The sequence below is a fragment of the Calidris pugnax genome, unplaced genomic scaffold, assembly GCF_001431845.1.
Source record: "Calidris pugnax isolate Ruff unplaced genomic scaffold, ASM143184v1 scaffold70, whole genome shotgun sequence".
In the NCBI taxonomy this organism is placed as follows: Eukaryota; Metazoa; Chordata; class Aves; order Charadriiformes; family Scolopacidae; genus Calidris; species Calidris pugnax.
The window spans coordinates 11,822,639-11,844,073 of NW_015090862.1; the positions used below are offsets into that span (position 1 = coordinate 11,822,639).

Below are 21,435 nucleotides of genomic sequence, written 5' to 3' on the forward strand. Positions count from 1 at the left end.
GGGAAAAAAAAAAAACCCCTGGAAGAGTTCAAGTAGACCAGGAATATAGAAAAAAAAAAAAAAAAAAAAAGCACAAAATGTTAAACACAGCAATATGCAAGTTCAGTGAATATGATCAAAGAGCAACAAAGATGTGCAATATTTCTGTTTTCAAACCCAACCTGCAGCATCATCAATCTAACTGGCAAGCTGTGTCGCTGCCTGGCCCAGCCTTGCTATTAATAAAGTATATCTGGATTCTTGGGTCATCGGGATGTTTATAGCCAGAAAGATGATCATCAACTCTACTTCCTCCCCCCACCACCCCGCCAAACACAGGACTAAGCCTCACAGAATCGGTTTCACTTGCTAAAATCAAAGAGTTTAGTTCCATGAGAAACACAGCATCTGACTCAAAATATCTATTTGTCCTTTATCATATGAAGAGCCATTGAAGATCTGCTGACTGCTGCTGAAGGTACCGGCCTGTGACAACATCTCTAGCTACAGGAGGATTCAATCTCTCCCTACTTCAGTGAGATGGGAGAGATGACATTAGGACAGCGATGCCGCAGCACCTCTTGCTGCTCCAGGCCAGCTGAGCTGGTCCAGAAACAGCATTCGTTAGCAAAGCTGCAGATGAAGGAGTGGAGGGGACACAGCCAGGGGCTTCTGGCCCATCTGGGAAGACTATTCTGGGAAGAAACAGCTGAGGAGACCCACAGTAGCTCTCCGCTACAACAGCTGATCAAAGGAAGGACACAAGTGGCATATGCTGTGTTCTAAGGACCGATTTCATAGTTAGAGATGGATTTTTTAAAAATAGTGGAATATGTCATCTTCCCTGCATGGGATAAAAACCAGCTGCCTTCGAGAAGCCAAGGCAGAGCTGAACAGAACAGACCTTAACCCTAATTCCCACATTTAGCACAGATCGGTGGAGACCTCCTCCGAGGAAGAGGAGGGTGGGTGGGCTCCGGCTCCAAGAGCAGCCAAAGTCATTGCAGCAGGAGGACAGACCCTGCCAGCTCTGACCCACGGCGCAGCTCTCACAGCCAGGCTGAGGTGAAGTTTTTCCAAGGAGAGCAGTGTCTACGAGTGCTTGTGTAACAGCCCCCCTGCAGACACCACCCCAGTACCTGCCGGGTGATCCTCATTTGGGAGCAATACTTGAGCAAGACACTTGCTTTAAGGCTCAGCTCAGTTTTCATTTGCCTCCTTAGGCTTCACTGCCAGCTTTCCTTTGAGTGCTGGCTTATTATTTCAGCCCAGTTTAGTTATCCCCGCTGTCAAGTAGGATTTAGAGCAGTACCAAGGAGCGGCAGGTTTAACAAAGCAAGCTCTGTGCTGCCAGCAGCCTCGGCCCGAGCAGGGTGCCAAGGAGCTGCAGAGAGGATTTTGCAGCCGGCTGCAGCGCACCGTCAGCAAGCCCTCCCTTCCAACGCTCCCTCCCCGAGACACACTTCTTGGGAAAAATATATTTCTCTCCTTTTATACGTTAGGGCTCTGAAATAGCTCCCACAAGAGGAACGAGAATAGAAAGTTGAAATGGGAGACCAGAAATTACGGGCTAGGCACTTGGCAGGAGCTAATGGCACTGCCTCTGGAGAGGATGCAATAGCACGAGCCCTGCCTCAGGGGTGCCCTAAGGCTCCGGATCTGCTGTACATCACTAAATAGGAGCAGATCCCAAACTGTCCCCACAGACAGCCCCGGCAGCACCTGGCTCTCACAAATGGCACTGTGCCCTGATCGCTACAACCACAAACTGTTGCAAGTGTAAAACAGCACAGCAGACCGATTAACAAGAGACTGTCCCACTGGGGCAACGGTGCCTTCATCCAGGTTAACAATAATGCCATCGTGCCATCTTTACAGATAAAAGACATTCAGGATTTAAAACATTTATTTAAGGGCAGCTTGTTCTGAGCATGAAGAACAACATGGGTCACAGAGTAGACCCATTTGTCCCTCAGCTGGCCACCTTGTGTCAGCAGCTCCCAAACTGCAAGGTGCTCAGTGCCAATAAGGATGTCAGCATCTGACTCCAAAGGGACGTTCATACCTAACTGATTTAAGGCTCCTGGCATAGTTACTGGAGGAAGAGCTGAAACTCTGGAGGGCATTGTGGTACTCCACACTGCTGGAGGAGTGTCTCTCTGCACTGAATGTATAGGGAGACTATGGAGAGCAGAGTCAGATGCCTACACATTGCAGCACGAATAGCTGCTGTGTTTTTGGGAGGCTGGAGGATGTCAGAGGTATTGGGAACTCCTCAGTTTCGTCACCCACGCCTCTCTCCAGTACGTCTCAATCTCCAGTTGTCTCAGCATCTTCCTCTGCAAAACTGGCAGCACTTCACAGAAACCTGATTTTCAAAGCTATTGTGTAGGCTGCCAGAGAGGAGGCACTGGGGCTCTGGCTGCAGTAATATCAAAACCACTTATAGAGCCATCACCGGGACACAGGAATATATCCATCTATTGTGTTTTTTTTTTCATCACAAAAAAGTTCTTGGGTTTTGTTAAAAAGCTTTCTGAAAAATTGAGAAAATTTAGACTATTTTGGCAAAAATCCTAAAAGTCCTGGTTGGATTAAGCTGGCACAGGTATGCGAACACACACCAGCATCTCACCATCACTTCAGACTGCTGCATTAGTCACTCACATTTCCTCTGCCCTAAGTCACATTTGTAAGTGTTTTCTCATTGCTTGAGCCATTTTTATCTCTGTGCAGACTATCTCTGATCACACCAGCATGGTGGAGTTGCTCAGAGCCAGGCGTGGCACTGGCTGGGTCTCATCTGATGATGCACAACATCCCACGAGATATTCTCTAAAAATTCAGTAGGCGACGCAGCAAAGACATAGGCAGGCTTGAATCAAAAGTTTCTCATGGCTGTTCTTGCCAAGTATTTGCCACCTCAAAGCCAGAAAAGAGTTGACAAGACGAGAGGAAAGGAAAAAATAGATTTGTTTTGCACCAGTCTTTGGATTAAAAAAGATGTAGGAGTGGGATTTAGATCACAAAATACCATGGTAGATTTTAATTCATAAAATCCTTAGCTTCTCAAGATGAAAATTAAAACCATGGCCCAGCACGAAACAGCTGAAGCACAGCCCTTTTCAGAGGGGAGCTGGTCAGCTGTTCTGGCAGGCTTCATGCTGTTTCCCACATATTTAATTTGCAACACACTTCATTGAATACGTTACAAATGAAAGATCATTTGCAAAATAACTTTTTTCAGCATTTGCCAAGTTCTGCTTCATGTGCAAATTTGGACTGTGGTGGCAACAACACATCAACTGCTTCTAGTCCAAGGATATTTTCACCCATAAAGGCAAACCCGCCCCCATCACCCCCTCAGCACTCACACACAGGCAGAGCAAGGTCATTAACTACTGAGCAAAGCCAATAATCTAAGCCAGAAAGCGTTTATTGCAGGGAAATTTCTATCCACCTGCTTTTGCCTCCTGACAGGTAGGATGGAAGCTACTGTGCTTGTGTGGCAGGGATGTGCAGAACAGCCCATCACCCCACCAGGTGCTGATACGACTGGGATCAATCTATGGAAATGTCCTTGGTGCAGTGTAAGAGCTGTCTTTCAGCCATTACCTGTCAAAATGATTTCATCTCCGTCCTGCAGGAATTTACGAGACTGTCCACTGCCAAGAGGGATTTCTTTCGTTCCGTTCCAGGACAGCTCCAGCATGGAGCCGAAGCTCTCCGGCTCCTGCAGCAAGAGTTCATAAACAAATAAACAACTTTTTAGTACCCATCCTGCTGCTCGGCTACTTGCTGCTGGAAGTACATGCACAACTACATGAACTCCATAGAACAGAGTTTTGCTGTTGATTGAATTCATTGATACACTGGCTTATTTTCCTGCCTTTGCATTTTAATTGCTTGTTCGCTGTGAGCAGCCGTGCTTCCAGCCTTTATCTGGCGTGTTTAAGATGGTGCTAAACCCTGCAAAAGCAGTTTGGGTCTGCTACAGAAAGAATGGAAACAAATTGAGGACACTTCTACAAATCCAGTGCTTTTTATGTAATCACGTTTCGGAGTTTTATTTACATTTTATTCTTCAGAAGCGCAAAGGTGGCAAATGTTTGTAAGTCTTTGATGTCAATTTGCAGTACAATAGTTAAAAGGAAGCAAAAAGCACTTCAGAAATGCTCAAAATGGAAGTATAGGTATCCCAGCTTGGAAACAACTTCCCCTGAAGCTGTCTTTCAGAACAGGATTAATATCTGATGTTTCAGAAAGTGCCAGTAGCTTACACATGTATTGCAACAACTGTGCATGTGGCAGGACAAGCAGAACAGCTTGTGAAGTTGGCTCCAAATATGTAGGATTAAAGAAACCAAAAGCAATATCCATGCACCTTTTACATTCTACTCAGAAAGAAAAAAAATGTATTTCATACAGTATAAATGGGCTGCGTGGATGCTTGTACACTGAAATTAGTTTGCATCTGCAGTAAGATAGTTCTTAGGGAAAGGAACACAGGAAAAATTAAAAAACAAAACCCAATAGCAATAAAATCCCCACCACTTCTCAGTGCAATTTTGGGGCTAACAAAGCATTAGCCCAAAGTGCCTAGGAAAGAATTGCAGAATATTTTCATATCTGCTGAAATCAAAGAGGGCTTAGACCCAAAGCCCTGCTCAGTCAGTTTTGGATTGCTGACCAGTTCTGTGACTGTCATTACTGAAACACTTACGGGTCCACTGATTGTGCCAGAGGCCAGGAGATCTCCAGGTCGGAGGTTGCACCCGTTGATTGAATGATGAGCCAGCTGCTGTTTCATGGTCCAGTACATGTGCTGGAGAAAAGAGGAAGAGGAGGACAATGAAGGCAATGAAAGACAAACTTCTCTGGCATGCTATTAGCCTATGCAGAACGTATTGCGTTCTTGGAATGACGCTGGTAAGACTGTCCCTAAAGAAAAGTTTCCTTATTTAATCAGGAATCTTCAGCAGCCTAAAGGAAACCTCTATAGTTACCAAGTGCTGCATTCTCAGTAATTACTGTGGCCTGGCTGATTGCTTTCTAAATGAGCTGCTATATGCATATAAAACACAGACTTTAACATGCAATTTAGTCCTTTAAATTTTCAGCTGGATGCAATTTCTTATCTTGCTCTTCCTCTTTAAGGCCAGCACTGTTCACCCAGGCTCCATGATTAAGTCCAGTATTTTAATGAGTTTATAGAAAAATCTCCTTATTACTGATTTTCTGATTTAGGCAATTACTATGCAAAGCACCAAATGTGAATATAAAATTGATTGGGAAATCCTGGTATATACACCTTCTGGCTTCAATCAGCCTGTGGGGAAGAGCCACCAGGCTGCCCACAGTGGGGTTGGGGCAGACCCGGGCTCGGAGCAGTATTGCAGCAACGAGCCTGCAGCTAAATGTCCAGCTGCCACTGCAAAGCACAAAGAGAGGCAGTTCCCTCTGCCTGCATGTCCTGCGCTCTCACCACTCCCTGCCAAATGAGCACACAACTTAGGACACTCTGAACATCCTAAACCAAGCAGTGGAAAGAGCTGCCCCTTTCTTCAGCGCCCAAGCACTCAGCGTTTCCATCTCAGCAGGGGTGAACTGTCACCACCCTCCACTCTTCTCCCTCTGTCCCCTACGCGCGCACATACCAGGCCTGGTCTTCAGCTAATGCAAAAGTTAGTGTTTGAAATTGCCTAAGGCTGGAGCTGATGGCATCAGCAAGATTTCAAACAAATAAAAGATAGTGGCGTCTTACCTTGAAATTGGATCTGCATATAGTAGTTGGCGTGCTCATTCCTTCGCCTGTGGAAATAAAAAATAAGAAGCAGGGAAGCAATTTGTTTGTGTTGGATGAATGATGTTGGAGTCTTTTGATTTTACAGATGGATGGAGACTTCTTTTATCATTGTAATCCCTAGCAGGGAACAAGAAATAACATTTTCTATTCCGATCAGGTGGCCAGCATTTCATAGAAAACAAGTGTGTGGATGGCACTGGGGAAGTATCCAGGTGCCCAGTTCCTACTTTCTGCTCTACTAAGGGAGCAACACCTTCCAGCCAGCAGGGCCAGGAACAAGGGGTCTGAGTTGAGTTAAGATCTGAATCTCATGTACATCTGCTCTTTCCATGCCCTGCTTACCCCTGCCCATGCAGGCAGAGCTTCTCATTGTAAACTGATCATCTGGGAGGCATTCCCTCCTCGACACATTGCTGCACGGCCCAGGAGGAGCACGGAGAGCTTTGCCTCTTCCTCTGACAGAGGCAGTCTGGGGAAAGTTGGAAAAAGAACTGCACAGCCAAGAGCAAATTCTCTGAAATACATGGTGTTTCTGCATCCCCTAGTTGGTAATTTCAGCTTTATACCCCGCTCAGCATTGCCATACCTTTAATAGCAACAAAGAGGTTGATGTCAAAAGTGTAGGGTTCTTTATCCTGAAGGTAGGGCAGCGGCTTGGGATCCTAAAAGCATATAAAAAGGAAAAATTCCACGAGCCATCCCAGGGTCTTTTTGTTCAACCAGCCTGTGCTGCACACCCGCTTTGCTTCCCTGTTGTTACTGCTCAGGTTATTGCTTTGCTTGCTCTCATGCACACACTTTTAAGGGTCTTTTGGATGAGATGTGATATCCATATAATCCAATTCCTTTTTCTGCACGTGGGCTCCAAAAGCCCTCTCCATCATTACAGCATGGTTGTTAATCCAAAACAAATACAGTGCTAGCACACCTTTGCTCTGTCTGCACAGAGAAGATGGTGAGTTCTCTGCAAGACTCTTCATCACCTTTTTCAATTTTAACTAAACATCTGCATAATGTAGACAACTGGAAACACTTCAACAAAGTGTTTTGGCTTGGGTCCACTCTCTCTCCACTGCTTGCTGGATACCAAGGGCTACCAAACACTAACAAAAACTCTCCGATGAGTTTATTTTCCAGGTGTTTCGAAGGGAATGATTTTTCTGCCCCGCTCAAGTGGGCAGGATGATAGCTCAGGGCACAATGTGCCAGCCAAGGGCTACCAAACACTAACAAAAAGCCCTCTGATGAGTTTATTTTCCAGGCGTTTCAAAGGGGATAATTTTTCTGCAGGATGATAGCTCAGGGCACAATGTGCCAGCCCCAGTGACATCAATGAGCATGTGAACTCAGAGGGCCCAGGGTGACTTCGTATGTTTGGAAGTAGGATCACACTTGTAAACTCTTTGAAGGAAGTGCTCAGTGATTTCTACAGATGGGACCTGCCAGTTCTGCTGAGACTTGTCTAGCACTGGTTTCCTAAAGGACTCTTCTTTCAACTCTTTCTCTTGCTAACCTGGACAGGGTTTGGCAACACAAATGGCATGAGAGCATCCATGGTAACAACCCAAGGAGAGATGGTTGTGGCAAAGCTCTTGCTCAGGAAGGGACCCAGAGGAACGTATTCCCATTTCTGGATGTCACGGGCTGGGAAGAGAAAATTTAAAGCAATGCTGTTAAACATATCCTAGGAGTTGTGCAGCCATCACACCTGTGAAACAGTAACATGAATTGGAATTATTATCATCACCCTTTGCCAGCCATTCTGCCCCAAATCCTGATTTAAATCCATCCCTTTCAAGCCCTCAAACTGATTTTCTTAAACCAGCTAGATTAGGAAAAAAAGTCAGCAATAATTAAAACAAGTCAGACCATCCCCACATAACCAGTATTTTTATCCCCAGTTTAGTCACTGCTTTTACACCCAGCTAATGGTCCATGCCAGTTGTAGGGCCAATTTCAGCCAGTTAAATTTATGCAGAGACTGAGGATTTGCACCTGCCAAATCCTTTTCCTACTCTTGACACTGAAATCAATCCTCTCTTGGAATCATCATCCCTAGTTCTGCTCCATCCCTGCCTAAAAGAAACTAGACTGGTATTAGCTCTTTCATAAGTAAATAAATCTTCATTAGGCAGCAATTTCTGGTTCCACTGATTGATTGAAGACGGATTGAGATAGAGGCTGAGAAATGCAGACAGCATTTCATTTTCATCCCTTTCAGCTGTACCCAGTGGTTTCAGTGATCACTATGCTACTATTAAAATATATAATTTATCCCTATGCAAGGTTTCTCGTGACGCTGTAACCCCCTCTCCAGGCAGACTCCCGCAGCACCGATTACCGCTCCAGTCATTCATAAGGACCATCCCAAAGATGTGCTCCTGGGCTCTGCTGATAGGAATCGGCTCCCCGTACTTGTTTCCAGGGCCTACAAAGAATGCCTGAAATTGAGAAGAAAAACGTTGATTAAGGATTTTTTTTCAGCTAAAAATCCTTACTACACAGAGGCTTACATGCATGAGCAACAGAGGCTGGACAGGATGGGGTTTGCATCATTTTCTGTACAGAACTAGACAAAACCCGTGGCCTGCTCCCTCTTTCTTCACTTCTATGAAGCTGGTGGGCTGGAAATACGTAAGAGACTCTCTTTGCTACAGGCAGCAAACAGGAAAGAGTTTAAAGTCATCTTAGGGGATGCTGAACATGGCTGGAGCCTGTCAAGACAGTGGGGAAGAGGAGGCAGATGGAGAAATGTGCCCACTAAGTAAAACAGGTCATGAACTGGGTGCCTGCACTTGCTCCTCTAGAAAACGTACAGCCTGAGCACACAGCAGAGAAATCTCCAGGGAATCTCAGTTGTCTCTTTCCACGAACAAGACAGAAATTTTTAAGCCTTCATCAGCCTAAATCTACTCTCACAGCAGCCAGCGGCACAGTATGGCAGCACTTTATGCACCCCCCTTTATGAGACTGCCTCCTACTTTATACATAGCATTAATCTGCAAAGCATACAGTATTAAAGGCTTTCAGTTCATTTTTGGTAGCATTTCCCTTAGCATTAGGCTTCTTCCATTTTTATTTATATTTTTTTAAGTGGAGAGATGGGGAATGAATCATATAAATCATAGTTAAAAATCCTATAAAGCACTCCCTTCTGGACCACGCTAAGCCACAAAAAGATGCACCTTGCAAGGATGTTTTGTTACAACACCCACAGCACAGGTTTCTTCTTTCCAGACAGAAGGACGAGGAGTTTGAAACGCACTTCCAAGAACTCATGGTTTCTTCTGCTCTAGACTCAAGGCTCAGACAGTCTGTACTTCCAAAATCCCCATCATCCATTAAAAGGTCCTGGCTGCAGTGCAGATGTAAGGGCTAACCAGATAACGGGCTGTGGTACCTGATAATAAGAATTATGCCTGCCTGCTTCCAGACTGCTGCACTGGTGCTCAGATTTGGCCAGACGAGCTGTTTCCAGCCTGAAAGCCATATTAGCAAACCACTGAATGAGCTCATGCACCTGCAACTTGTCAGAAGGGAAGGTTTCCACTGAAGAAACCTTTATTGCCTGCTGCAGACTGCTCAGAGGGAAACACAGGAATGGACCTTATGACCCATTCACTTTAGAATGAGATAAACCTACCTTTTCTTCCCTGTTTCTATTTTAATGCTTTTCAAGTGGTAGGGGGAAAAAAAAAAGCCCTGTCTTACCATTTCTAACTCGATATCCAGACGCTTACAAGCACCAAACACCGGAGGTTTATCTGTGGGTAGAAGAAAGACTATTTTATAGCAGGGCGGCAGGTAGGGAAATAAAAGTAACAGCCAGAAGAAGCAGAGCAGCTGGTGCTGCCTGGCTGAAAAGACAAGATGGACTTAACTGGGGCTTCCTTTTTCCCTGACCTCAGACTGGGCTTTAAACAAGGCACCCCACATGCTTCCTCTTGTAGGAAAAATAAAAAAAAAATATAGGAAGCCACATTAAAAGCCTGCCATGGACTCACCATTGTCAGGTTTCATTTGCCCCACAGGTCTCCGGATGGGCGTCCCAGACACCACAACAGACGATGCCCGGCCGTGATAACCGACGGGTAAGTGCAGCCTTGTGAAAAAGCATCACAGAACATGGGTTAGCTGTGTAACCATCGCCAGCCAGAGCAGTTTTCTGGGGTGAAAGCACCACAGGGATGCAAGGTATGAGGCGAAAGATCTGCATAGATGAGCGTGGACATTTGTGCCTTACTTGCTCTGAGATAAAGAGGTGAACAAACTATAATCCAACACCATGTGGCTGTGCTAATGCACTTCTGTGCCACCGCTCCACTTGATTCCTTGGAGCTTAAACCCTGCTTTCTTGTCACTCAGCAAAAAACAATTTTTTAGGTAAATCTGTCTTTGAACCAGAGGGTTGCGTTGTAATGGGTACGGCTGCTGCAATGAAATGCAGTACAGACTCAGCTAAGGCTGGCAAAATATGGTTTTTGGTTCTGTTATGAAACTTTGGTCAAGTACAGATTCTCATCTGCGATGAACTCAATGAAGTAATGAACTTGCTGAAAGATAGAGCCTTAAAATTTATATATACGTTCAGATAAGCATGCAAAATAATGCTGCACCAAAGGAAAAAGCTGAACTACCCACCAGTTAGGCATCAAAGCATTCTCCTTGCCCCTGAACATGATCCCAACGTTTGTGGCATGTTGGCGTGAAGAATAGAAGTCAGTGTAATCTCCTGCGTGGAAAGAAACCCATAAAATAGGAAACAGTGGTAGGAAAGTCCCTCATCTGCTGGGGCTAAAGCACATCGTACGCTGCTGGCAATGAAAAGGAGACAGCGAGAGCACTAAGCAGAGGCATGTAGCAACATTTAATATTATTAGCGCTGGGATGTATTTAATGGCATAAAGGCGGTGATTAACAGTTCTCTTTCAAATTATGCTGGCCTTTTTTTTTTTTTGAAGCCTCCAGTAAAGAAGAGGGGGTGGGAAGTGCTGACACGAAGCAGCAGCCAGCTTTCCAGGGGCAAGGCGAGTCCCACTGCTCTTTTTGTCTGGCTGGTGGTACCCAGGTGGAGGGAAAGGCTCATCCTCAGGACATCTGCTGCCCTCTGCTGCCTTCCCCGGCAAACAGCTCCCCACCCGGCAGCGGAATGGGACATCAAAGGGGTTGGGGAGAAAAACTCAACTGGGGAGGGGGCATTTACATTACGTTAAGTTGTTTTTCCAAGCTGAGTAAGTTACCTTGCAGTCCCAGCAGAGGATACAGCCAGTGCTTGCCCTCAGGACAAGCATGAATCATGCACAGGACAGAGCTGAACCCAAGTGTAGTAGAAACCTAACTGACTTGTAGCTGAGCGCTCTCACTCACAGCGCTCCCGAGGGCTAGCAGCCAGCAATTTTTTGATAAGACGTATTCAACCTGAAACTATTTGCATGAAGGTATCACATCTATGGAAATTCATCACGGTTCCTCTGAGTCAGGCTAGACTTTGTCCCAAGCCAGGGCTGTGACCCACAGGAGCCAGAAGGCTAGTGGGAACGGGGCTTGGCCAGGAAAAGGGGAAGTTCAGGTCCCTGTGTCTGTGAAGGTCACACCCCTTGAGCTATTTTGATCATGTTGGTTTGGGTCCAAATATAAATTTCTGTTAAAAAAGAAAATATTATATATATGGATACACTCACTCCAAAGCAGCCCATGGCCTCACGGAAATGGAAGTAAGATTTGGGATGCAGAGTAATCGTCTGGGAACAGAGACTCACGTGTGTTTATGAGTCAGAGCGTCTGCCTTGAAAAACTTTGGAAGAGCTGGACTATTTTCTGATAGCAAAAGGGGAAAATGTTAGAAACTGAACAAGTGTTTCTTCCCTGGCTCTGGTCACAAAGGCCAATCTGATGACAAGAGTCAGACAACCCTGATTGAGTGAAAAATGCATCCAGGAATTTTCTGGCTGCTATTGAGCTTCCCCAGGCTTTTATTCCTGTGTCACAGACGGCACCTACCTTTCATTACGTGCAATAATCTACTTCTGCCTCCTGCAAAACCCATTCCCTGTCACAGCTGTGATCTGTCTGTCTGAGCAAGCTGGAAATAAAGCAGCTTCCGTGGCTGGGAGCAAAGGGCAGCACTGAGCATCCCTCGGCTGCAGAGACTCACCGATGCTGGCCGGCAGGTGCATCGTCGCAGAGGCCTGAGGTACAAACGCTCTGAAATGAAAAACAACAACTTCAGCTCCTGGAAAACTTGCAGCTCTCGCCCCTAAGTGGTTTATAAGCATGTTAAGAGGCTGAGTCTCTCTCTCTGAGCTCCTTCCTTAATTTATTTTGCAAAGCCTTGCAGCACAGCAAAACCTTGCAGAAAAACTAAGATGACTGGTTGTTACTGGGATGGATATGAAGGAAAGGAGCATCCCTCAGGGAGCGAGCGGGAAGGAAGGCAGCCTCGAGGGGAGCCAGCCGTTTACACAGAGGAACACCCCATGACCATGCACACAGCTGATGAGCAGGTCACCGCTGCCTTTGCCGCACAGGAAGGATGATTTTATGGGTTGTGGCTCTCAGGATGCCCGGTTTGAACTGCTGGGGCTGCTCAGGGAAGATGGCCAGCAGCAGCTCAATCTGCACACCTGTGCGTAAATCACCCCGTCAGCACAGGGAGGACACAGCCCTCCCCTCCCACCCCTACACTAGGGCACTGCTCCGGGCCTGAAGCCAATTTGTGATGACAAATTTAGCTAAAACCTGGCAAAATCAAGCTGTTTCTGAGGGAGCAATCGGAGGGGTCTCCCCGTGCCAGAAGAGGCTCCGGGTGGGACAGACAGGGCTGTCCTGGGGGAGGTGGGAGAGGTGGAGGGGACGCCCTGGCTACCATGTCTCCATCAAAGGCCATGGCAGAGGGGATGTGGCCGGAGAGGCAGCAGGGCCCCAGGGAGACAGCAGGGCCAGGCACAGCCCTGGGTGTCCCCAGGCTGAGGGTGACACCCTGGATCTCTGGGCATCTAAAGGATTAATGAGATGTAACTAAGGAGGAGAAGCTCTCAGCATGTCAAACCCCACCTAGGCGGCAGGTGGCCACCTCCATTTTGGTGCCCAGCATCACTAAGCGGTACAGGACACCACCGAAAGGCCCCCGCACCCCGCAGCGACTCCCCACTCCCCCCTCACCTCCTCCGCAGCTCCGTGTTGTCCCTCAGGGTCGGCTCACCAGCTGACAGCAGCTTCTGGAGAAAAGCCCTCGCCTCCGTCCACGCCGCCCGGCCCAGCCCCATGAAGGCGTTCAGAGTGGGCTGACAGGCGACGCAGAGAGGTGGGGTGGCAGGAAAAAGACCATGTTTTGCTTAACTGTTGCATGCGGGGAAGATGTCCTGCACCTTCATCCTGGCCTTGAACGCCTGCGGGTTGGGGTTCCACAGTGGTGGCTGCCCAGGTTGCCCGTCCTCCCACCACTAGTCCTCTGAAGCAGGACCTGCTGCATGTTTGCATCATGCCCATCCTAACGCACCACTTCAGACCTTAAGCAGCTTTGATATCTCAGCCAGAGCTCATTTGTATTTATCTTCACCCTTAACGCAACCTCCCTGCCATTAAAATCCCACCTGATTCCTTGTCATGAAGTGCTGAAGGCACAAACGGGATCGAAGTAATATTTAGGCTTTGTGTCAGACCCCTGCATTGCCAAAGTCTGATGAAACTTTGAGCAAAAATGTCCTTTGGACCCCCAATGCCTCTGCTCTGCTTGCTATCACAGGTGTGATGAGTTTTCCCCGTAGGCAGAGCCTGCCTGACAACACATTTCCAATTCATGTTCGTTATCTCGCCACAAATTGCTCAAATCCCTTACTGAATATTTCTAAAATGTGCATGGAAATTAGAACATCAGACCCTGATAAATACCTGGTCAAAGACATGCTGATGTTTGGCAAGGGCTGGTCCATTGAACAGATGTTTAATGACGCTGAGATCCAAAATCTGGTCTCCAATCGCTACCCCGAGCCTGTGCCTGGGCTGCAAAGCAGCAAGAGCAGGGGAGGAAGAGAAGAGGAGGTTATGTGTGTACCCACAAACCCTCCCACGAGGGTATGGGGGAAGACAGCAACCACAGAGGGTTTAATCCATCAGGGACAAGGGTCTGGTATCACAGCAATTGACCACTAAAAGCCAGTTGATGAGACTGGCTGCTGAAAAATGTTAAGACCTAGAGGCAGAGCATCATTGCAGACTCCCTGCAGACCCTGAGGAGTGGGAGAGAACCATCTCCTCATCCCCATCTTCTGGGGGAAGGATAGGACAACAAGCAGAGGTTGCTTTCCCTGCTCCCTTCCCCCCAGAAGTATATGCCCACCCCTTATTAATGACAAGCAGTGCAGAACAAGCCCTGAATAATCTGAAATGCACTGTGAAGTAGGCAAATGCTATTCCTCCTTCTCCAGGCAGGGAACTGAAGCATAGACATGCTGTGGGAGGATTGATCTCATCCCTGTAACCATGTAATTGGAGAAAGAAATAGTCGTTTCTTCACCACGGTTCCTCCCCAGAAGATGAAGGGTGCTCTGGACTCCACTGACGATATCGGGAAGGTAGCACATCATCTTCAGCCACATTATTTCTGTACCACATCGAACGAGACTGCCCTTCACGACCCATCCTCACGCCACGCAAGGAGCCCCACGACTCGTGTGCCAACCCTAGCCTTAGATCCTCGCTGCAGGGACAGCTTCCCACACGTTAAGGGAGACCGTGGCTGTGTTGGATGGACAGATGCACCCTTCAGACACAAAGACCCCCTTCATCCACCGCAGCGCTGGCGGGGCCAGTGCCAAGCGTGTGCGGAGCCGGCGGCGACGGCGGGGGAGCAGCACGGACCATCCCACTGCAGCTCCGCCGCAGCTGGCCGGGGGGTGATAAAAACGCTGCAGCGTTCAAAGACAAACTCCAATTATTCCTGTCTTTAGGCAAATAATGACAATCTAGTTACAGTCGTTATGAAAACAAGCTTACCGTAAGGGAATGACCACCTATGAAAATCCGCGCTACTAAACCTATTTTTTAACCTTTAATTTCTAAGCGAGATTCCAAATGTGATAATAAGTATTTATTCAGCAAACATTCCTGCAGAAAAAACTAAAGGTCATGTCAGGTTAATTTGTAACTGGGATAGTCAGGAATGACATCAACTGCCTTAGCCTGAAATCGTTAAAACACTTGGCTACTTTTAGAACATTATTTTCCGAAATAATTTCCATAATTCCTTGCTTGTCTTTTCACAGGATTTGAGTGAAGATTTTTTTTTAGAGAATGGTTACTGGAGAAGGCAGAAAAATAATCCAAAGTTGCTAGATAACAACACACACATCTAGGAACAGATTAAACGAACCATCTCGGTTTTATCTTTGGAAAATACCACATCGGAAAACACAATCTTCTGGTTTAATTTTTTTTTTTTTTTTTAACCTGCATGGCTAAGCCGAGACAGCAGAAACAGGAGATAATCATGAAGTTTCCTTGAGCAATGATAAATAAATCCTTTGCTTTTTCCTTCTGAGATGCAGCTCTTGGCTCATTTCTCTTTCTGCAGGAGGACACATCTCTGGGGCCCTGTCCCATCAGGCACTCGGAGGTGTGAGGTTCAGCCTGGCTGGGCTCAGTTCTCATGAAAATGGGAATTGGGAGCTACCTCCTTGGAAGGATGGTTGAACTGCATTTTCTTATGTGATCATATAAGGCCCAAAGCGGCTCAATCTGTTGCCTTTGGGCACTGCTTTAAATGTTAACACACTTCTACACGTTTAATGCATCATTGCATAAATATATGCCCCTTAAAACACAATGGGACAGAAAGGAAACACACATTTTTGTGCTCTGGTTTAATGCTTTTGCAGCCACTAAGAACACACACCAAGAGCAGGCCAGAAAACAACGCTCATTTCAGGTACGGTGTTTTCAATTCGGACTTCACTTTTCCCTCCTGTCACTTCATAGAATCAGAGAATGATCAGAGTTGGAAGGGACCTTAAAGATCATCGAGTTCCAACCCCCTTGCCATGGGCAGGGACACCTCCTGCTCAACCAGGTTGCTCAAAGCCCCGTCCAGCCTGGTCTTGAATACCTCCAGGGACGGGGCATGATGGTTCATGTTATGCAAGAGGGACCGGGCGCTACAGAATTAACAGCGGATTAAAATAAAATACTTAATGTGGCTTCTTAAGGGAGATGGGTTGATTACAGTCAATAAGGGATTGAGTTAAAAAAAAAAAAGTCAGTGCAAACTATGCCATGCCTCTACTTAGAGAGTCATAGGATCAAACGCAGATTTAATGATTTTGCAAAAACAGTCAAAAGCACACAAAAACTACTGCATGGATTAGCCAAAGTACTTCTCATAAATGTCAGCACGTTTCACTTCTTTTGTGCAATTTTGAAGAAGCTGTCATCAAAATAACCACATGAAGAAAAAAGACAATGCGGCAGCTCCAGCTTTGCTGTCGAGTCAGGAAGCCCATGCAAGCGTCTCCAGCTGGGAAGTTGTCCTTTATCCCAGGTTGCCGGGAATTTCTGCTCTTATTCATAGTCTCGGAACAATGACAACACCCCAAGGACAAAGGTTGCTGTTACTCACCTCCTCCTTAGTGGAGAAAACCCCGTAGGGGAGATTTTGGAGAGGAAAATCTGAGTCCTTGTCTACCTGGATGAAGGACATGCTGAACTCCGAGCAGACCCTGCGTATGGACAAGAGCCCCCACCTCCCGGGCTGCTGCACATCTTCCTGGGAGGAAGATCCTCTCCAGATGTTGTAACCCAGAGCAGAGAAGCACCAAATCCCACCCTCTGTCCTCAGCCCCAAACCAATCGCAGACCCGTCTCCATCCCACCCCTCTGCAGCGGTTAATTAGTGCCAGAGGTTTGCATGAGTCAGCAGCTGTTAACTGTTCCCAGCGAGGTCGGGACCGGTGGAGAAACAGGCTCTTCCTGCTGGATAAACCCTCACACCAAACTGGTCCATCACTCTTCTTTTAACCAGTACCTGGCTGTGGGTGGGGGATCTGAGCGGGCACCTCTGCCTCCTGAGCTCTGCCTCTGGCTTGTGCCAGAGCAATGGTGAAACCATGACTGATGCCCACACTGAGCAGCTCTTCCACCAGGAGCTCAGCAGCCCTTGGGAAGTTGCCCAACTCACACCTGAAACTGCCACTCTGTGGGCTTTTTATAGTTTTGTAATGCTTTGTCCTTCCATTTTCTCCAAATGGTTTAATCAGCTTGAAAACAGAAAGTAAGAATCATAGAATCGTTTCGGTTGGAAGAGATCTTTAAGAGTCCACCGGTTAACCCAGCACTGCCAAGTCCACCACTAAACTATGTCCCTCAGCACCACATCTACATGCCTTTTAAATATTTCTAGGGATGGCAATTCCACCACTTCCCTGGGCAACCCGTTCCAATCCTTGATAATCCTTTCTGTGAAGAAATTTTTCCTAATAACCAATCTAAACCTCCCCTGGAGCACCCTGAGGCCATTTCTTCTCATCGCTCATAACCTGGGAGAAGAGACCAAGCCCCACCTCACTCGAACCTCCTTTCAGGTAGTCATAGAGCACAATACAAACACACAACCAGCCCTGAAGAGCAGGGAGGGGAGGCTGGTCTTTCTGCTCCCAGTGCCAGCCTTCTCCCACCTGCAGGAGAAAATTCACCCAATATCCAGGAAAAGCAGAAACCAGTGAGGAAACCAAAGAACCAAATAGCACAGACCACCCCTTCTCAATAGGAATGGTTAGATGCTTGTGGCTGCCAAGGCAAAGAACTAGTTTCCTGCTCAGCTTTTTTTTTTTCTCTTGGCAGAGAAGACTCATTAGAAGAAAGGCAGCAGGCTGTACAGCCAGACACTCCGTGTAAGATGACACACCACCACTGATGACAGCCCATCTGTGACAGCTCTTTCCTCATGGAGACGCAAGCTCACATGGTGCTGTTTGAAAGGGGGTCTTACTTAAATAATACAATGCCTAGCACAAACTTCTGCAAAATTTCCTGCTCCTGAGGTACAGCTCCATGGTGGAAATGACTGGTGGAAGTGTTTTTAACAGGGTGAAGATGTTTTATACCAAGGTTTTCGGGCTTGGGTAGAACCTGCTTATTCCAAAAACAAAACCAAACCACCTCGAAAGCACGTTTCAAATGCACACTGTGTACCTTGAGAAGACAGATCTACTCAAGTGTTGCGTAGTGCTGCTAACGTGCTGGTATTAATTACAATGTTCATCTGCTAACCTCAAGCTGATGACACAAAATAGGAAGCCTCGCTAAGGTACCCAGACTGAGCAGCAGATCCACCACCGCGGTAACACACAGCCGATGCCAAAGCAAACAAAGATGACACGCAATTCTTAAGCACCAGGGAAAGGTGGATGCAGGTTTACGTATCAGGAGCGTTTCAATATTCTCAACTCTGAGAACTCTGCACCAAGCCAGGCCAAAGGAGGTTTATCAGGTCGCTTTGAGAACGATATGGGTGGAAGAATGGCCCGCTGCTGACCTGCCGCGCTGCCGGTGGCACCACAAGGCTTCTCGGTGTAGTCACATCTCCTACAAGATAATCCAGGGCCAGAAGAGGTGTTGCTTCAGAGCAGGCAGCAGTAAAGAGAGTATATCAGCTCCCAAGGCAGTCACTTTTCTCATACCTTTTCTTCTTTCAGTCTCTCAGATACCAGAAAATAGAAAGAGAATTGGTTATTGGTTTCCCCTGTATTTTGAAGCCTAGAGTGTCTCCTCTCTGCTTGGCCCAGAAGCAGCAGTGTCAGCTGGCAGGTGGACTGGAGGGGAGGGCGTGCAGGGGAGTGAAAAGGACACTTTTAGGATAAGGAAGAGAGAGACCAGAAATAGGGAAGAGGGAGGAGTCAAACTGAGAAGAGAGGGATTAGAGAACAGGGAAGTGGCAGCGAAGAGGAAAGCAAGCTGAGAAACACCCAACCAGAAAGACGACGCTGCTGCTCTTCCAGCTCTCTGCTGTGTAAGAGGAAGTTTAGCAAATGCTCTGAGGAAATACAGGATCTTCACGCCATAAAAAGGCAGACCATTACCGAAACTTGCCGGAAAGAGTTATTTATTCCTTCTTTTACTATAAAACCCATGTGCTTCATAGATTGCGGTTCAGCCATTTTTGCAAGCACAAGATACTTCTTTTATTATTGGGTCTTGCAGATTACTTTCTATAGCTGTCTGATAGAGACAGCTCCTGCTGCTGCCAGTGTTTACATGCTAAATGTAGTGCTTTATCTACTAATTGTCAGCCACAGCTTTTAAAGAGCATTCAGAATTTTAAAGGATGTAGCCAGCTTTGATTAAAAATTTAATGTTTTAAATGAAGCTACGCAATCTCATTTATTTCACAAATGCTTGAAAGCAGCAGCAAGTCACCAAGTGAAATTTCAACTGCAGATCAGAGCCATCTGGAGAGGAATTAGTTCTGCTTTAGTGTACTGTTAAGTCTGGTGATAAGCAGCAGTGGCGAAGGTACCAGAGTACTACCTAAACCTCCCATCCCGAGTGGCTGAGGCACAGATCCTGATCTGACAAGACAGGCGGTCTTAAGTAAAGAAAGTTAGTGAGCACCCTCACAAGACAATAAAAGCACAGTTCTTCCTGCCCCCACATGGGGATCACTTACAGTCTATAGATCTGCTGAGGAGCACATGGAGGGTGGTTGTGACAGCGTTCAACACTGAAGTCTATGGATTTCAAACCTCAAGAGTAAGGACATCTCACCAAAGGAACTGTCTCAAGAACCATTCTCTGACTCAACTCCAAGGAGTCTGTGCGGTGCTGTCTGTCAGATGTGGGATCACACACCCCACTGCTGTATCTCCCAAAACCAGAATCACACAGACAGATCCACAGCCTTGTCACTGGGCACATCTGTTTCACCTGTAGGTCTGCCCCAACTTAAAGACATTGTCACAAATGACCCCAACTCCTGCACACAAGGGACTCATTGCACTGGAAGCACAGAAATGCCTGGGCAGAATGTATCAATGCTTAAGGTAGGAAACTTCTGCAAATTGTAGTCTTTCTGATAGTTATAGGTGAAAAGGTAAAAAAGAAATGAACCCAGAACTTAGCTGGCACTGGGATATGGCCAGTCTTGTGTGGATCAATGCACTTGTGAGGAAAGGAACCACCAAAGGAAGGTTCCCATGAAAACAAAGCAAGAGAAATCCAAATTACAGATGCCAGTGACAGCCACAGGGGCTTTGATTTTTTAAATTTTATTTAATCAAAGTTAAGACGTGGATAAACATAAATACAGCACAGATACTTCAGATCATTCTTCATATTTGTGTACAGACAGACTGATGGATGTAATCCCAATGAAACCTGCAGTCAATGAAGTGCATACAGCCTTCCCCCCACACACACAAAAACAAAAACCAATTTTAAAAAAACAAAACCACGCAGACAATCTCAGCACACACTCTCATTACAAATGATTCATACATAAATAGGTAGAGGGTGCAAACAAGCTAATATGCGAACATGTATAACCTCTTGTTAATGGGAAAAAAAAAAACAGAAGCAGCCATAATGATTAAAATACATTCAGTTACTGATAACTAGTTGTGCCATACAAGGCATTATCAAAAAAAGGAAATTGTGCTGCAGAGAAAAGCTATATACAACAAGAAAACAAACTGCAAAGTTAACGCATGCATGTTTTATCCTGGAAAAGCACAGCCCTCCAATATTTTCTCCACGTTTGTTATAAAAGCCCTCTGCACTCAACTAAAATTAGAATGATCTTAAAGGATAATACTTGTAAAGTTTACTTAAGTCTTCAGCCACAGAAAACTGCAATGAAAATAAATGTTCAGAGTCATTTTCAAAACAAAAAAACAAAAACAAAAAAAATCTATTCATCTGATGACATGCATGATTAAAAGGTCTAGGCAAGATACACTGCTCTACATTCCTGATGACTAAGGAAAAAAGCTCAAGTCAATTTAATCTGCAGATGGTCAGAAGATTTTGTATTCCAGCAGAAGCAGCAGTTCAGATCTTCTGGATCTTTTCCCCAACAACTACAGGATTCTCTTTTCTGATTTTCTCAGCAGCATCAGCTTTGTAATTGTAAGAGCAACTGTGTACATCTGAATAACGGTGCATACCACAGTAGACGTTTCCACACCGACACTCAAACCCTGTGGACAGAAACATTAGTTTAGATATTTGAACATGCTTATTTATACTGGTTTGGTTTAAATCCTGAATATGTTCACTCACTAGCAATAAATCTCAGTCACCAGTGTCAATCAGCCAAAGAGCCTCTGCTGCAGAAAGCATAAGAATCACAAATAATATATTTTTACACGATTGCAGTAAGATTTGATTTGATTTCCTGCCACAGGATACACTGGCACAAAACACATTCCTAGAGATCTCCTGCTCTTTTCCTTTATGAATCTTCACCCACAGAACTCAAGTTTCTTTGGCCTTTGCACTGAACCACTGCAAAGCTGGTTAGTGACAGCAGCAAACTATCACCCAATGCCTCAGCTAAGCACTTCCCAGTATTTGGAGTTATGAATTTCACTTACAGACAGGAAGCTGAAAAAAGAAACTAATACATGACTGACTAAATCTAGTAAGAGCCAAGCAGAAAGCAT

At 46.1% G+C, this 21,435-nt stretch overlaps 2 protein-coding genes across 5 annotated transcripts in view; both read right to left on the reverse strand.

Moving 5' to 3' along the window:
* FAH (fumarylacetoacetate hydrolase (fumarylacetoacetase)) overlaps positions 1-16,575 on the reverse strand; it is a 17,480-nt gene extending 905 nt beyond the window's left edge. The window contains exons 1-13 of the mRNA XM_014944280.1: positions 16,398-16,575; positions 13,676-13,786; positions 12,947-13,068; positions 11,940-11,989; positions 10,427-10,517; positions 9,790-9,887; positions 9,497-9,549; positions 8,127-8,226; positions 7,299-7,429; positions 6,372-6,447; positions 5,744-5,790; positions 4,703-4,804; positions 3,595-3,712 (exon numbers count right to left, since the gene is read on the reverse strand). Coding sequence (XP_014799766.1) covers positions 3,595-3,712; positions 4,703-4,804; positions 5,744-5,790; positions 6,372-6,447; positions 7,299-7,429; positions 8,127-8,226; positions 9,497-9,549; positions 9,790-9,887; positions 10,427-10,517; positions 11,940-11,989; positions 12,947-13,068; positions 13,676-13,786; positions 16,398-16,478 — 1,180 coding nt within the window. The 5' untranslated portion in view covers positions 16,479-16,575. The remainder of the gene's footprint in view (positions 1-3,594; positions 3,713-4,702; positions 4,805-5,743; positions 5,791-6,371; positions 6,448-7,298; positions 7,430-8,126; positions 8,227-9,496; positions 9,550-9,789; positions 9,888-10,426; positions 10,518-11,939; positions 11,990-12,946; positions 13,069-13,675; positions 13,787-16,397) is intronic.
* Positions 16,576-20,002: 3,427 nt separating this feature from the next.
* ZFAND6 (zinc finger, AN1-type domain 6) overlaps positions 20,003-21,435 on the reverse strand; it is a 37,862-nt gene continuing 36,429 nt past the window's right edge. For 3 of the 4 annotated variants that reach the window (XM_014944585.1, XM_014944584.1, XM_014944582.1), the window contains exon 6: positions 20,003-20,970. In XM_014944585.1, the coding sequence (XP_014800071.1) occupies positions 20,822-20,970 (149 nt within the window). In that variant the 3' untranslated portion in view covers positions 20,003-20,821. The remainder of the gene's footprint in view (positions 20,971-21,435) is intronic. The other variant, XM_014944583.1, reaches the window with a different exon arrangement.